Source organism: Saimiri boliviensis, chromosome 11, assembly GCF_048565385.1.
Source record: "Saimiri boliviensis isolate mSaiBol1 chromosome 11, mSaiBol1.pri, whole genome shotgun sequence".
NCBI lineage: Eukaryota > Metazoa > Chordata > Mammalia > Primates > Cebidae > Saimiri > Saimiri boliviensis.
Window position 1 is genome coordinate 62960550 of NC_133459.1, and position 17006 is coordinate 62977555.

Here is a 17006-nt window from a genome sequence, read left to right on the forward strand (position 1 = left end):
TGGGCATCTCCCTGTGTGTTGCTCTCGTTTGGTCTACACACCTGGCTAGACACCTGCCTGTGGGTTGTTCTTGTTGTGGTCTAAATACCTTGCTGGACATTTGCCCATAAGTTGCTCTTTGTTCTGTATGCCTTGCTGGACATCTGCCTATGAGTTGTTCTTGTTTATTCTAGACACCCTGCTGGATATCTGCCTGTGGGTTGTTCCTGTGGTCTAGATACCCTGCTGGACATTTGCCTATAGCTTGCTCTTGTTTGGTCTAGACACCCTGCTGGGCAGCTGCTTATGCACTGGTCTTCTCGTTAGGCTTATGCATCTGCCTGTGTATTGCTCTTGTTTGGTCTAGACACTGGCTAGGCATCTGCCTATGAGTGGCACTTGTTTGGTACACTGACTTGTGACATAGGTCTCATTGTCCTCTATTCATCGAAAAGGAAATTTGGCTCAGATTCTGGAGTCTAACAGTGAGTCTTGAAGCCCCTTTCTTTTTCCCCTGCTACTGTGGTAAATTTAGATCCTCATTTCTTTTCTAGAAGAATAATTAATGTAGAAGCCTCCCAAAAGGTTTTCCTGCTTTTTTCCCCTCTTTTTCCATACATCCTGAACACACACTGAGTATTTTTGAAAAATCTCCTCTGTAACTGCATTTCCCAGAAGCCTCTGATGGTTCTCCTTACATCTAAGCTCAAGTTGGAGACCCTGCAGCCCTATCTTCTGCTCCCTTTCCTTAAGTCCTCTGGGCTGTAGCCTCAGGAAATCCCTTTCATTTCTTCAGAATCGCCCATCTCATCTCTGCTCCATACTTTTGATCACATTGTTCTTTCATCCTACAGCACACTGCCAGCTGTCTCTGATATGTAAAACATTGCTTATTCCTCAGGACCCAACTTCCTTGTCACCTTCCCTGACCCTTCTGGATAAGAATTTCTCGTTTGCTGTAGCAGCTTGGCTTTCTTAGGAAGCAGACCATGAGATGGACCTTGGCAGCCTGTGGGGAAAGGAAGGAAAGCAGAATTGAGAGTGGGAGAGAGCAGGGCTTCAACACAGTCTCAGCGAAGGCCTCCACCAACCCCAGGACTGCTTGGAAGCTGGGGTGTCCCTCCAGGGTTGTGTTGGCTCAGCTCCGACTCTTCATGACTTTACTCTGTGGCACATTCTTACTGAAGATTTTTGATTTTTTAAATTGGATACCTGCTTGACCTTGTGCTTCTTTTTATTTATTTATTGTATGCCAAGTACCCAATCCAACGCCTTGCCCATAGCAGGTATACAGTAAATTCTTATTGAAAGAAAGAATGAAAGGCACTAGGGTTGTTGTGGTTTTGTTTTCTCTTCTGTATAACAGAATAACCAAGATTTTTGAAGGACTTCCGTGAAAAAAGGATCATGATCGTGATTTTCTGTAAGTTGGCAGTGGTTTCCCTAGCTAAGTAGCAAATCAGCACACGTAAATGTCCCATAATATGGAGTCACACAGACTATACAGATGAATAATGGTATTCTAGAGTCACATGAAACTGTCTGTGATGAGTCCAAACACTCAATGTATTCCAGACAATCTGTCCATTGCTTCTTAGTACCTCATAAACCATTTTATGCTTTCATTTATTCTTACTATAGATATGAAGCGCAATTATAATCTTCATTTTTTTAGAGGAGACGTTAACTGATCTATAGGGGAAGCAAAAGAGCTTTATGGAAAATAGAAGGAAGTATGGTTAGCCTGGAAGAAGGAGTACCTGGGACCAGACTATGAAGGTCATCCAAGAGTGCAAGGAAGGCAGTGGAAAGGGGCCATGGCATAAACAAGATGGCTAGCTGCAGGTTGGGTGTGATGGCAAGAAGTAGAGAATCCGTGTAGACCACTCTTCTTAGTTGTGTAGCTGAGACAAGGGGAAAGATTACTGATAACATAGGATCTAGGAATGTTTTTCATTGTTATTGCTAATTTTTTTTAAGTTAGAGAAACTTGAAAACATTTATATGCCAAAGACAGAGAAAGAAGCTAAGCAAACAGATGGGAAAATTGAGTTTAAGGTCTTGGATTACTTGCCCCAAACCAAACAGAACATCAAGTTACTTGGGCTACTTTGCAAACAGAACATAACAAAACAAAACAAAACAAAAAAACAACAACAAAACTATTCTTCAGCCACCACCCAGATATAGTAAATCAGAATGTTGGCTTGGTAATCTGTGGGTTCCAAAAATTGTGATGATCATCTAGGCTTGAGAACTACAGTTCTGTTAATTTTCTGTTGTTTTTTTTATAAACGTTTGAAGATCACCTGGACCTTTGGGTCCCCTGGGAATGTTAGGAAGAAGCCCCACTGTTTTGGATTATCACAGAAGTTTATTCTAGATTCCCTGAGCCCGTGACCAGGCTGTCTCAAGTGAATCAAGGACAGAACGGACTGGTTATTTTTGTATTATATAATTAACCTAGAATGGACACAAAGAGCTGTGAGCTCTGAACAGAATCAGGGATTTGAGGATGCCTGCTCTTTATTCTTAGACTAAAATAATAACAAGGAGATAGGAAAGGATCATTGAGTTGCCCCCAGGAGTAGGCTTGGCCAACTGTCATTAGTTTAACTTTTGCAATGGGCCTTAACTAGCATCATCAGTGTGGTGGAAAATGAGCAACATGGTCTAGGTCCCTTTCGGGGCTTAGGGTTTAAGTCACTCTTCCCTTTCTGAACCAGAATATCCTTAGCTTAGAAAATGGTAATAATGGTCGGGCACTGTGGTTCATGCCTGTAATCCCAGCACTTTGGAAGGCCGAGGCAGGCAGATCACCTGAGGTCAGGAGTTTGAGACCAGCCTGGCTAACATGGTGAAACCCCATTTCTACTGAAATTACAAAAAATTAGCCAGGTGTGGTGGAATGCACCTGTAATCCCAGCTATTCAGGAGGCTGAGGCAGGAGAATTGCTTGAACCCAGGAGGCGGAGGTTGTAGTGAGCTGAGATCATGCTACTGCATTCCAGCTTGGCCAACAGGAGTGAAACTTGAAGAGAGAGAGAGAGAGAGAGAGAAAGAGAGAGAGAGGAAAAAAAAAGGAAAGAAGAAAATTATAACAATTACATCTCTTTGGTCAACTACACATTCTGGCTAGTTATTAAATACTTGGAAAATTAACCCATCTATGCCTTGGTTTCCTGAATAAAAAATAAAACGTATCTCATAGGGTGGTTGTTGTAGTAATTAACTGAGGCAATGCAAATAAAAGCCTTTCCTGGTACATGGTCAGTTGCTCAATATGCTTACCACTTCTGGAGCAGCATAAAGCATATCCAGTGGTCCCTAAAATATATGGCCCCTCCAGAATCGAATATGATGAAACAGTACTCAAGATATAAGTGAGAGATGTGAACTAGGAAGGTGGGATAAGGTATGATGCTGGAGATTTTGTTTGGAATCCTCAGAATGTTAATTTATTTTCTTCTCCTCCCAAAATATTTGCCATTGCACAGAACATTACTAACAGGTGCTAAGTCAATTTTGTTCTGTTGAAGAAGTATGTGTATTTTCGTGTGTCTGTGCCTCTGTGTATTTAGGATAGCTATCGCATTTTCTATTTGGCAAGCTGCGGAAGGTCGACAGCTTGGTGTGTTTTTCTGAGTAGTGTTGGGCTAGGCATGAGGAAGCCCAGAACTCCTTGAGGTGGGAGGCAATGAGCTTCCATTGCGAGCATGTTTTGTGTGTCCCTACCTCTGGTGGACAATATTGTTGAGAAAAACAAAAGTCACAACCCAACAAAAATTCATCTTTTTCCCCTAGATGAGGTGGTTTAAGCATTAAAGAGAACAGGCAAGGAGTTTGGGGGACATGGTTGGTTTTGTTTTTGACTGCAGAGGCTGATGACATAAGAACCAGTTAGATGATGGAAGGAAAATGTCTGGGGTCAGGGAATCTGGGGCCCATCTGTTAGAATTATTCATGGAGAGTTTAGTATACTGTATGCTGGAGGGTCTCGAGACTCAACAAATGGAAAGTAAGAATACTTGAAAGGAGGAAGGCATATTTTTTCAGCTGCTTATCTGACAACAGTTTGTGTGCTGTGGCTGAAGAAAAATAAGCCGGTGGTTATTACAAAATTATGGGGTTTTGCTTAGAATTAGCATAGTAACTCTAAGAAATAGTCAACTTGTTGAAGTCCTTACTCGAAGGATGATGGAGAGAACAGAGCTTGTCAGAAGACCAGTTTCTATTTTATATTACTTTGTCAGTATTTTATAGTGTGAGGATCAGATAGAGCCTATATTTGAGAGCCTTACCTGTTGGGATACTCTGGGCAAGAGCATCTTGGAATGGTGGTAAGCACTGGAGGTCAGATCTAAGAGCATCTCTCTCTCAAGTACCCTCATCTGTGTTCTCACAGCTGCATGCCATGAATCTTCCCTTGGCTTAATAGAAAGTGTTGTAGACCCAAAAGCAGAGGGCATGATCCCTACACTATGCCTTACACATAATCAGGACTCCATAAAATATTTGATAAGGCAAGAAGGAGGGGGAAAAAGCAAGCTGACCTACTAGATCTATTGGTCAGAGTTTGCCTCCTCTAGTTATGATAACTGTATGGACATAGGTAAGTTGCTTCCCCATCTCAGTTTCAGTTTTCTGCTTTGTAAAATGACAGTAATTATATTGACTTTATAAAATAAATTGTTACAAGACTTCAAAAATATATAAGCAAAATATCTAGAATGAGGCCTGATCTGTTATTGTGAATTTTATCTAAATCCCATCTCCTTGTTTACTTATCATCGTCTACTTGGCACCCTGGGAATTTTTAGTTGGTAAAGGTTTGGAGAAGGAGAAGCGGGCTGGCAGCACTATATCTTACCAGCTTTTTCATCCAGCCATCATAGGCCTTAAACGTTTTAATTTCTTAAAGCAGTTTGATTTTTTCTGAGCTGCTGTGAACTTAATATAAAATAGAGAACGTATTGACTTTGGAAACAGTGAGTATAGAGATATCTTCCTGCCCCACCTACATGTAACTGTTTAGAAATACAACTTAATAAGAGTGATTACCACAGAAGTGCCCTTACAGTGAAGCCTCCTTTGTAAGCAGATTTCTAAATCATATGAATATCAAAATCAACAAGAGTGCATTGTCCCTTAGAGACAGACCTCATCCCCTCCTAAAGAGTTCACAGATAGAATTAAGAGAATCATGCATTCCGATGTTAAATAAATTAGAACTTTAATTAATCTCTAATTCAATCATAAATTAAGGTAACAATCCATAGTGTTCTTTTCATACCAGTGATTTTTGTCATCAAAGAAGTCATGGCGATTTTTATCTCACATAACAGTTGTTGACTATGTCTTGAAATATCGTATATGCTCATCATGATTTCCAGCTTACGGAAGGTATGAGACCTACCATAATCTTTCTTTCTTAATGCATTAATCTTTCTTAATGCATTAGTAAAGAAACACATATATTATCATAAACTTAAATTTGTAATATTTTGGAAGCTATTTTTTATAATAGGCTTCCTTTATAATCTTAAATGTTTTATTTGTATGTTTTACAAAGATTCTGTCTTTTCTAGACTACCAAAGCATTTATGGAACAGAAACTATTAAGATCCTGTGCCTTAGAGTTGATTGGAGGAGGATTGTCCTGAACTAACAGGCAAATAGAAAGATTCCCACTACCCAGTCTGCAGCAAAATTCGAAAGCAAAATTTTTAGGGCCAAATTCACCTTCCACCGGCCCACTGATAGTCTGCTGGACTCTATCCAAATAATCTTAAATTACTAGGCATCATTCTGGCTTGTAAGAGCTTTACAGCAAAAGATTTTATGGTTGCTCCAATAATTAATACTTGAAATCACAAATACTTAAAATGCTCCTAATGGGAATACTTGAAACAAGAAAATGTTTCCTCTTGCCTTTGCTCATCAGTGATCACAATGAGCTACCTGTGATGGCTTCGTGTTTTTAAAAAACTAACGTTAAGTTTCCTCCATATGTTCATTTAAATAACCTTTCCCTGGTACCACTTGGACATTCCATATGTATGTATAGTCTTGGGCCACTGATAATGGTCTCATAGTGCTGACTTATATCTTCTAAGTCAGTAGGAGCGAGTATGCTCCCTTTTCCCCCTTTTTTTGTATAAACTTGATCAAAGCCAGTTGGAAGTTTATTCTTCCTCTTTAGATGTAAATCTGTATACTTCCTTCCCTGTGGAGCTTACAGCTCCTCTATGTAAGAGATACTAACACATAGCTACATAAAGAATACACAGGACATTACCAGTTCTTGCTATGAAGAAAAATACCGGGTACTGTAAGAGAGGATAAGAATCAAGAGTGGTCAGGGAAGGATCTCTGAGAAAGTAGAATTTCAGGCAAAACCGGAAGGATAAAAAAGAGCTATATGACAAGTGAAGAAAGAGTTTTTCCAGGCCTAAGGATCATCTTGTACCAAGGGCACATTTGTGGAACTGAAAGAATTGGCTCTTGATGTACAGTGTAGTGAGTTGAAGAGGGAAGAGGTGAGGTTGGAGAATAGGAAGAAGCCAGGTCATGCAGGGCCTTGTAGAGTTTGAATTTAATACTAAGTATAGTACAGTAGGGAACCTTTGAAAGGTTCTAAGTAAAGCAATAGGGGATTTGATTTACATTTTAGAAAGAAACCTTTGGATGCTAGATAGAGAGTAAATTTAAGGTCAGACAGTTTGCCAGTCTTAAGAGATGGGACTTGAACTTGTGGCTTTTCATTCCCAGTCCATTCTGATTTACCAGGGCCTTTTTTCTAGTTGATAAGTACCAACCTGAATTAAATAGAAAGTGCAAAATAGCACCAGGCCGTTTCCAAATGGCTTTCTTATACTTGCTCAAGTTGATAGTGAAAAATAAAATCCATCTAATGCACATGTCTCTAACCCGTTGAACACCTCAAAATGATTAAGAGCACAACTACTATCTCAGTTATATAAAAACCCCATCTCTTATCTAACTTATGCTATTTAGTGTTTAAGGTTGCTTGGAGTCACATATGCTATAATTACTACCAGTTCTGCCTATTAAGCAGTAGCTTGTGTCTGTGCAATTTTCCAGGCAAGCCAGCCTGAACTACCCAGCTAGTGTGTGCCAGTTGTAGCTGTTCAGCAGTTTCAGCAGTTTAGTGGTCAGTTTCGCCTTCGGTTTTATTCCAATTATAAAATTATTTTATTTTGTTAGACATTTCCTTACTTATACTTATTTACATTGTATATTTACAAACAAATAAATCTGTTATTTTGATTGAGAAATACCTGCATGTTTTTACATTTATTCTGCCTCTCAAAAATACTCAGTAAGTTTTTTATCTGTTGATTGCCAATTTACCCAGCATGTATTTCTTAGCACACGGCAGTACTATATGTAGTGTTAGAGGCAGGCATACCTAAATCAATCAAATCATGCTGTGTTCTTGCAGCCTTGAGCGTGTTAGTTCTGCATCTGTAAGATGGGAATGTAATAACAAACCCATAGAGTAATTATAAAAAGTAGTACACCATATATGAAACTGTTTTGTATGATGCTCAATACATTTTCACTGTTTGATTATCAAAACCATTTTATTGATGTATAATTGACATCCAGTACACTTCACATGTTTAACATGTATAGTTAGTACACTTTGACATGTATAGACCCATGAACTCACATAAGAAGACTTTTTATCTCTCCGTTTACCTAACTATTTCTGTGCTGGTTGCATTGGCAGACTTTCTTAAGTGTTTGGAGAAGGGAGTGTCTAGCATTTTAAAACCTATTTAAAATTATCATTGCTTCTATATTGATGTAGTCATAATATTTAATTTATTTATTTTATTAAGTTTGGCATTAGACTGGGTTTGGTGGCTCATGCCTGTAATTAGCACTTTGGGAGGCTGAAGTGGGCAGATGACCTGAGGTTAAGAGTTCGAGACCAGCCTGGCCAACATGGTGAAACCCCATCTCTACTAATAGTGCAAAAATGAGCTGAGCATGGTAACCAGCCCCTGTAATCCCAGCTACTCAGAAGGCTGAGGCAGGAGAATCGCTTGAACCTGGGAGGCAGTGGTTGCAGTGAGCCAAGATTGCACTCCAGCATGGGCAACAGAGCAAGACTCCGTCTCAAAAATAACAATAAATAATAATAATAATTAATAATAATTGGCCTTAAAAGAAAGTAAGATCTTAGAACTTAACACACAAAAGTATAGATCATTCCAGCCTGTGTGCTACAGATACCAATCCTGCAGTTCTCAAAGAGTATGTGCCTCAATGTGAAAAGAACTGGGAGTCTCTGCTTTAGGATACAGAGATGAGGCAGGTATAGATCTTGCCCTCAAGGATCTTAGAATCTAGGGATGGAGGAGCTAGAATGTAGCTATAACAACGATAATGCAGAGTAGAAGGTAGGAAGAGGTAAAACACCAGAGGAAGACTTAAGCGAATGCAGTAACTCTAACTTGGGGATAAACTGCACTTAGGAAAAAACCATTTATTGCCTCCTGTACATGTGTCTGTCTGAGGTAGGTGTGCAGAGCAATGTAGACAGATACAGACCCTGCCCATGAATCGCCTGAAGCCTAATGCTGTGCATCAGCGCTCGACGGGTTGGGCGTCTGCCCAGCTTTGTTCCTGGACCACTTCCAACATTTTTGAGGAAAGGGTGAGTGTGCAGGACCCTGTAGTTGGACACCAGCCCAAGTTATCCAGCGGCTAGACACCTAACTGACTCATAGGAATGGGGGAAGCCCCTTCTGAGTTGCCTGTGTGGATAATAAGGCTCTCATTCACCTCCACATCTAGGTCAGAGAGGGGCCGCCTGGGATGCACAGCACATTGATAGATTACTTCTGGGCCCCGGGGGCCTCATTACCATCATATCCATCATCTTTTGCTAGTACCAAATAATGGATGTAATTTAATCAGATGCCAAAGGAGTCCTCAGCAGGCGAATTGGAGAAACCCTGCCTGAAACTGTGCTATAGTGTTGGAATGATTATAATGAACCAGAATGATCTTTTGTGGTGAGACTGAATGTATCATGCACTATATGAGTTCTGATTTATTTTTAAAACATTCTTGCTCCCATTGGCTCCCCTTTTAATAGTTTCACTGTAGCCTGTTTATTGTTACAGATGTTACTTTTAAATGAGGTCATTGAGCTTTCCTTTACTTCCAAAGGCAATGTTTGCCTTTTTATTAAGGGGTTGGCAGGGCTGTCTGGAGAACAGTGCTAATGTGAGATCAAGGTTAAAGCTTCAGACCCCAGGAGACTAGGTGGAGAAAAAGCCTCTTCCATGTTTACACACACTCATGTCAGCCAGATGTCTCACAAAGGGCAAGTTTCCTGGCAGAGAGGCAAGAAGACAGGCATTGTGGTCACTGACTGCCTTGACTCTCCTGGCCCCTTCTTGCCCACTGTGAAACCTCAGGCATGTCAGAAGCAAGCTCCCCAAGCCTGTTTCCTCAGCTGTCACTTGGAGATAATAATTTTTACTCCTAGGACTTTTGTGGGGATAAAATGTGTTACAGCCTCTTGGTATGCATGAGGGATCTAGGAAGGGAAAGGGATGTAACAGCTAAAATTCTAAGACTTTGGAAATACTTTAAGTCCTATGTGTAGTATGTTTTGCATAGCTTTGTTGGAGGACTGCTGAACAAATCTAGCTTGCCAGTGATTTTTGTAAATAAACTTGTATTGGCACACAGCCCATTCATTCATTTACAAACGTCTATGTCTGCCATCTCAAGGACAGATTTGGGTCATTATGACAAAGACCTTATGGTCTGCAAAGCCAGAAATATTTACTATCTGGCCCATTACAGAAGTTGGCGGATCACTGTGCCAGACTGAAGGAAAGTTTCTATACAGAGATCTGATCATTTAAAGTAGTTAGGGATAGGGGATGAGTGGGAATTCTGAAGTGTTCCTGCAGAAAGTCGAATACTGAATGTTGTCACAAATAAGTGGGAGCTAAATAATATGTGGATTTGGAGAGAGAGAGTGAAATGATAGACATTGGAGACTTAGAAAGGTGAGAGGGTGGGAGGCGGGTGAAGGATGAGAAATGACCTAGTGAGGACAGGTGCGGTGGCTCATGCCTGTAATACCAGCACTTCGAGTAGCTCAGGCAGCCAGATCACTTGAGGTTGGGAGTTCAAGACCAGCCTGGCCAACATGGTGAAACCCTGTCCCTACTAAAAATACAAAAATTAGGTGGACACGATGGCAGATGCCTGTAATCCCAGCTACTTGGGAAGCTGAGGTGGGAGAATCACTTGAACCCAGGAGGCAGAGGTTGTAGTGAGCTGAGATCATGCCACTGCTCTCCTACCTGGGTGATAGAGTGAGACTCAGTCTCAAAAAAAAGAAAGGGGGGAAAAAAAAAGGAAAGAAAAGGAAGTTACCTAATGGGTACAATGCATACTATTTGTGTAATGGTTACACTAAAAGCTCAGACTTCACCACTACACAATATATCCACGTAACAAAACTGCATTTGTACCCTCTAAATGTATAAAATTTAACAATTAATTTTTAAAAAGTGTTCCTGAGTGTCTATGGAGTTCCCTCCATTCTAGTTGAAACACCTGAAAACTTAGTGCATGTTATAAGACTGGTTTGCTGAGGTGGTAATTAAATGGTATATGTGGGAGCCTAAGCACAAAGCCGGCACGTGCAGATACCTGGTAGATGTTTGCTAGAGTTGAGTCTCCATTTTGTTTCATCAGACCCCACATAGGTATAACTCTGTTTGGCTCCGGGCATATGTTTCAGGTAGTGGGCAGGTTGATAGAGGCAGCACCATGGAGCGTCTTTATGGTCCAGTCACATGTTGTCCCAGCATTTTCTTCTGTGTCAGTCATTGTTAACGATTAGCCTAAAATGAGGTTTATTGACCAATGTCTTTATCTTGCCTCATGCTTTGAAGCTGTTCCAGTGATAGGTGGAGCCAGCACTAAAGTCATACCTGAGTATGTACATGCAGGAAATAAAGATGAAACTGGCATTTTAGCACCAACCACATATTTTCATGGCTGTCACATGTGTTAATTTTTGGAAAGCAATCAAAATATTTGCCATGGCTCGAAAAGATAGTCCTCAGAAAACATTGTTAGTGGCAGAAAGACCTCTGCAAAGTAAATAAAACATTAAAAATGGTGAGCCTCACTTGGATGGAGAAAAGGAAAGGAGTTGAATATATTGTCACTTTGTGCTCTGCATCATATGTAGATGGCAACAGCAAATGTTGTATACTTATATGTACATTGTCTTCCAACAAGTCATTGAGAGGAACTTGGCCTCTGGCTTCCTGTCTTGCTAACTGAACGCACTCTGTAGTGACCCTGCTATAAAGTTCTACTCCCCTCCTCTTGCACATTGGTCACCTTGGGAGGTAGGTGTGTTCTCAGTGTACATGCCCAAATGGCAAAAGTCCACCATACTGTGTAGAAGGCACCTAGCATAATGCCTAGAGGGTCATAGATGCTCACTCAGCACTTGTTCCCAACACCATCTCAATGACAACAGGTAGATCTTTCCTATCTTTGGATTTCCATAGCCATTCTCTGTACCTCACCCAAGCTTTTAATCAGACACTATGATAATTATTAATTAAAGGTTTAATGTATATTTCCAGTCTCCCTCAATTAGTCTTTCTTTTGTAGATAAGGATTTAATATTTTCCCTCTCCTTACTTCCATCCCAAAAAGCAGTTCCCTGCCCATGGTAGGTGAAGAACAAATCATGAAAAGTTGGTCAAAGCCAAGCAGATATCAGGATAATAGTGGATGTAAATGCAGTGAACCAGAGATAGTGGAGACTGGAAGCAAGGCCTGTCTGTCTCAAATAAAATCTCAGGGCTGGGCACGGTGGCTCATGCCTGTAATCCTAATACTTTGGAAGGCCAAGAGTTTGAGGCCAGCCTGAGCAACATGATGACACCCTGTCTCTACAAACATAAAAAAAATTAGCTGAGTGTGGTGGTACCCACCTATAGTCTTAGCTACTCAGGACACTGAGTCAAGAGGATTTGCTTGAGCCCAGGAGATCAAGGCTGCAGTGAGCTGTAATTGCACCACTGCATTCCTGTCTGGGTGACAGAGTGAGACCCTGTCTCAAAAAAAATTTAGAAATACAAAGATAGAATAGGAATTCAGTCCTGCTAATATAACAAACCTCCAGGACAGGACAGCCACTGTCCTGAGTGTCAAGGAGACAGAGTAGACCATCATCTTACCTTCTCGGAGTTCATGATGCTCTAGAGGAGGGGAGGCAGGCACGTGACTGTTGCTCCTGAGTTCCCAGGGAACCGTCACCCCCACAATATCCTGCAAATCTTTGCAGCTCCCATTTCAGGATGTAATTCCTGATGCTACGTATGCTATAAAAACATAATACTATAATTAGTCCACCCACTAGTATTTGAAGCCAAAATTTGGTGAGAAACAGAGTCAGAAGAGCTATGTTCAAGACATGATCTTATCACCTGCTAGATGTGGATATTCATTTGTGTAGGAACTACTTACACTCAATGCGCATGCATCGTTCTAGCCTATATGGGGGACAAGGCCAAGTTCTTCTGTGCATGGACCTTAACATTTAACTGGGGCTGGGGAGGGAGAAGAGAAGGATGAACTAGTATTAAGCAAATGATAATTCAGATGGTGATAAGTGCTATGAAGAAAATAAAACGTGGCAATGTTATAAGGGACCATTTAATTTCTTTGGGCTTAAGTTTCCTCATTTGCCATATGAATATAAGACTACATATCATGTATTATATGTTGAAATTTAAATATCCTGTGTGAAAGCTCTCTGTCTACAATAGAGGTAAAGATCCGTCATTGTTGTTAGAGTCATGCCTCAGCCCTGAAAGTCATACAAACAGATCCTTATTTGATCACGTGGATGTTTAAAGCTTAATATATTTTCTGGTCAAATACACCTCATGCATTCCTTCCTTTTTACTTTTGCTCAGAATCTTCCCTCCACTGAATTTCTTTTTGTTCCATTTCCATCTGTGTATTTGTTCCATTTCCAACTCTGCTTGTGTATCAGTTATTACAATAAGGCTTGTTTTTTGCTCCTCTTTGTATATCTTGCTGAATGTAAAGCAGTGACCAACACATAGTAAGTGTGTGATAAATAGCTGAGTCAGAATGGAGCAGAGCAAAAGATTCTAAGGGCTCAGAAAAGAGAGGGAATTCTGATTGCAGGAGAGGGTAAGAAAGACTTCATGGAGGTTGTGGGATAGGATTGCACACAACAAGGCAGCTGGCACTTGGGCTGAGGGAATGGCAGACAGGTCAGTGGTAGGATTGCTGCGTAGATAGGAAGGAAGGCAGTACAGCATGATGTAAGGAGCACAGGAGTCAGGACAGCCACGTTTGAATCCCAGCGTGGCCACTTACTGATGAGGTCTTTGACAAATCACTTAGGCATATTTTCTCAACTCCAAAGTATTGATAACAGTACCAGCTTCATCTTGGGGTTGCTTTATGGATGACATGAGGTAATGTAAGGAAGCTTGTATCCCAGCACCTGGCACAGAGAAGTCATTCCATAAGTAACAGCTTTACCGAATGATTATGGCCTGTCTTTTTAAGTGCTGTGTATGCTGTTTCCTTCATTGTGAAGTAAAGGCAAGGTTAAGGTCACAGGGCTAGTCCCTCTGGCGATGAGGCCTATTAGCATCATTGTTTTCCACAGTTAGAGACTGTACCCCAAGCCAGCTAGTGTATGCTAGCCCAACAGGGACCAGCTCAGTGTGGGCAGAGACTAATGCAAATGAATCATTTGCACTGGAAAAATAATCCAAGACATATAATGTCACGTTACAATATTAAGAGTAATAACTTCACTTAGCCAAAACATTATGTTTTCTGTTCTTGGGGTAGTTTTTAAGAGACAGAAAGAAAATGCTTCATAGAAAATTTACAACCTTGTATCTAGTGGGATTTCTTCATACTACAAGCAGTTTATGCAAAACAGATGCCTGAGGAGTGGTGCCTGCATGCACCTGTGGATTTGGCAGTTTTATTTCATTTTCCTCACCCTTTAGTTCTTGCAGACAACCTGAAATCCAACCCTGGAATTAAGTGGCAATATTTCAGTTCAGAAGAAGGAATTTTCACTGTTTTCCCAGCACACAAGTTCCGGTGTAAGGGCAACTATGAACACCGTAGTAGGTATGTTGACTTGCATGCTAAAGTTTTTCATTATTGCTTCAGAGTGATCTACATGAAAGATAAAACTTCTCATTTCTGCTTATGGCTCTGCCTCTAAGCCGTGGATTCAGAAATCTGCAGTTGTTCTGAAGTGAATTCACCATTTAGTATGTGTGGATATGAAATGCCAGGGAATGGTAAATTACAAAACCCAGAGCTTTTCTATAGCTATCTAATGTACCATGTAAAAAATTCCACTTTACTAGTGAAGTCAAATTGTGTGAAGCACCTGGAATGTTTATAGAGTTTCAGACTTCTTTTTTGAAATGTAAGTGATGGTATCTTCTCTATAGTGCAGCCCTAGAACATATCTCAGAGTAGAGTTTGTGATACTCAACTCCCCTTTCCATGGTGACATGCTTGGCCATACTGGATGAAATTTACATGCAGATTTTAACTACTAGAAGTTTTGAGGTGTGCAGAAAGCATTGGATTAAAGATCGCTCACATCCTGCTTTTCTCACTCACAGACATGACTTGAGATTCTACCATGTAGCCAGAAGGGCAATAATGGTGAGATAATTTGTATGACAAGACTCATTAATTATAGAACCCCCAAAGCAAATACACTTTCCCATTTAATCCCGACAGTTTCCTGTTTGTGGTACCAGAGCATCTGGAGCTCTAGTGCAGGGTGCCCACTTTTCACACCATTTTCTGGAGTCTACACAATTACTTTAGCTTCATCTTTACTTTAAATTGTATCTTGAATTTTTCCCCAAGGAAAGTACTTCATCTGTGCTTTTTCTAAGACACACACACACACAAACACACACACACTCTTTTCCCTGAGACAGAGTTTTTTGCTCTTGTTGCCCGGGCTGGAGTGAATGGAGTGATCTTGGCTCACTGCAACTCCGTCTCCCAGGTTCAAGTGATTCTCCTGCCTCAGCCTCCTGAGTAGCTGGGATTACAGGTGCGCCACCACGCCCAGCTAATTTTTGTACTTTTAGTAGAGATGGGGTTTTGCCATGTTGGCCAGGCTGGTCTCAAACTTCTGACCTCAGGTGATCCGCCTGCCTCAGCCTCCCCAAAGTGCTGGGATTACAGGCATGAGCCACTGTATCCGGCCATCCTAAGATATTTTTATTGTGTGTTTGGTTTCTTCTTTTCCCTCCCCACATATTCTGATGAAGACTTGGGTGTCTTGGAGACCAGAGCAGAAGTCATGACCATGGATTCTCACAAGAACAAAGGCCACCATGAACCATGTAATTCTCATTTGCTTCTAAGAAGCGATAGGCTAGATGACATGTTGATTTTAACCAAGCACTGGTGAAAGAAAATTTAAAAGAGAAAGCAAAACTTTGTCAAAAATCAGCATCACCCTACAGAAGGCAATTTGGAAAATGTTCATGTATCTCTACCCTAAATCTGCACTAATTAGCCATTGGACCTCTTTTCCCTTGGCTAAATAATCCACATTTCTCTCCTCATAGATTGCTATTTTCATATCTTGTCCTAACTGCTTTCTTCTTATGCCTTTGTAAGTTCTCTACATCCATTGAAAGTATGGAGTGGATTTCAGGACATAGCAACACAAGAAAGGAACTGGTGGGATACCAGTCATGCTATGAGGACTGCCCCCCAGTTTGTACATCTAATGTTACTATTTATATATCCCACTAAAGCAGCTTTTAACAACTTAATGTGACAATGCCAACACATATCCCAAGTTTCATTTATGTGAATTGAATTTGAACAAAGGAAGTGTGTCATTTTAAAGAAAATCCATCCACCTAGCTTAGAGGATCTTAGAAGTTAAATAGTTGACCTACTTGTCAGTGTTGAGATGATCAGATTTTCCTTCTTTTCTGTTTTCTGTTTCATTTCTGTAGCCACCTCTCCCGGATTCTTTTTACATTGGTATTGACTAGTGAAAATATAGTGGTACTTTAGCAATTACTGCAAGACTTTGGGCTTGAGAACAACTAGTGTAAATTTGGCCAGATTTTGAGGGTTTTTGGGACTTTGCCTCCATTTCTTAATTTATGCCCAGGCTTTTGTGATTCAGCTGGCATCTAACATTTCACAGGAAAATCTAGTGTTTTAGGGGTGTTATTAAAGCAGAGAATTCTCTTGAGGCTGATTTGCTTTCTTAAACTCTAATTTGTTCCAGCTTTAAAACTGTGAATAGAGACCTCATTAAACCTCTTCTCGCAAACCTTCCTGCACTGCACATGAGCAGAAGGCTGCTTTAATAGAAGGCATTTCTCCTTTGTGTCTGCCCCCACTCTCCCTTTTTTTAATGTGGGCAAACAAAAACCTGGCAAGAAGAGTGGCTATCACAGACTTGGACAAATTTTGATGGCACAGTTTTAAATACTCAGATAAGGGGCCTTTTGGTGGCTGACCTATGTGAATTGTTTCAGTCCAGAAAGGAAAGGGGCCTCTTAGCAGGAGCCTTTATATGAGAAGAGAGAAACCAAACTTGCCATTCAAAGCTGCTCAGCATGCTCACGGTTTCTAGGCTGCCTCACTTCTAGCCAAGCCCCATTGTGCAAATCTGCAGAGGAAAATCCAACCCTGGTGAGGGGACCTATTTCTCCTTGGCTGGTCTCTCAGCCCAAGGGGCTGCTACTTCCATATCCTTTAGCAAAACAGGTACACTGGGCAATACCAAACGGAGGCTGTGCGTAATTTACATGTAGATTTTAACTACTAGAAGTTTTGAGTTGTACAGAAAGCATTGGATTAAAGATCACGAAGTCCTGCTTTTCTCTGGAAAAAAAACAAAAAACAAAAAACAAACAAACAAAAAAAAAACACAA

General features: G+C 40.7%; 1 protein-coding gene across 1 annotated transcript in view; it reads left to right on the forward strand.

The window, feature by feature from the left end:
• CACHD1 (cache domain containing 1) overlaps positions 1–17006 on the forward strand; it is a 226434-nt gene that overhangs the window by 145595 nt on the left and 63833 nt on the right. The window contains exon 5 of the mRNA XM_003921472.4: positions 14070–14196. Within this exon, the coding sequence (XP_003921521.2) occupies positions 14070–14196 (127 nt within the window). The remainder of the gene's footprint in view (positions 1–14069; positions 14197–17006) is intronic.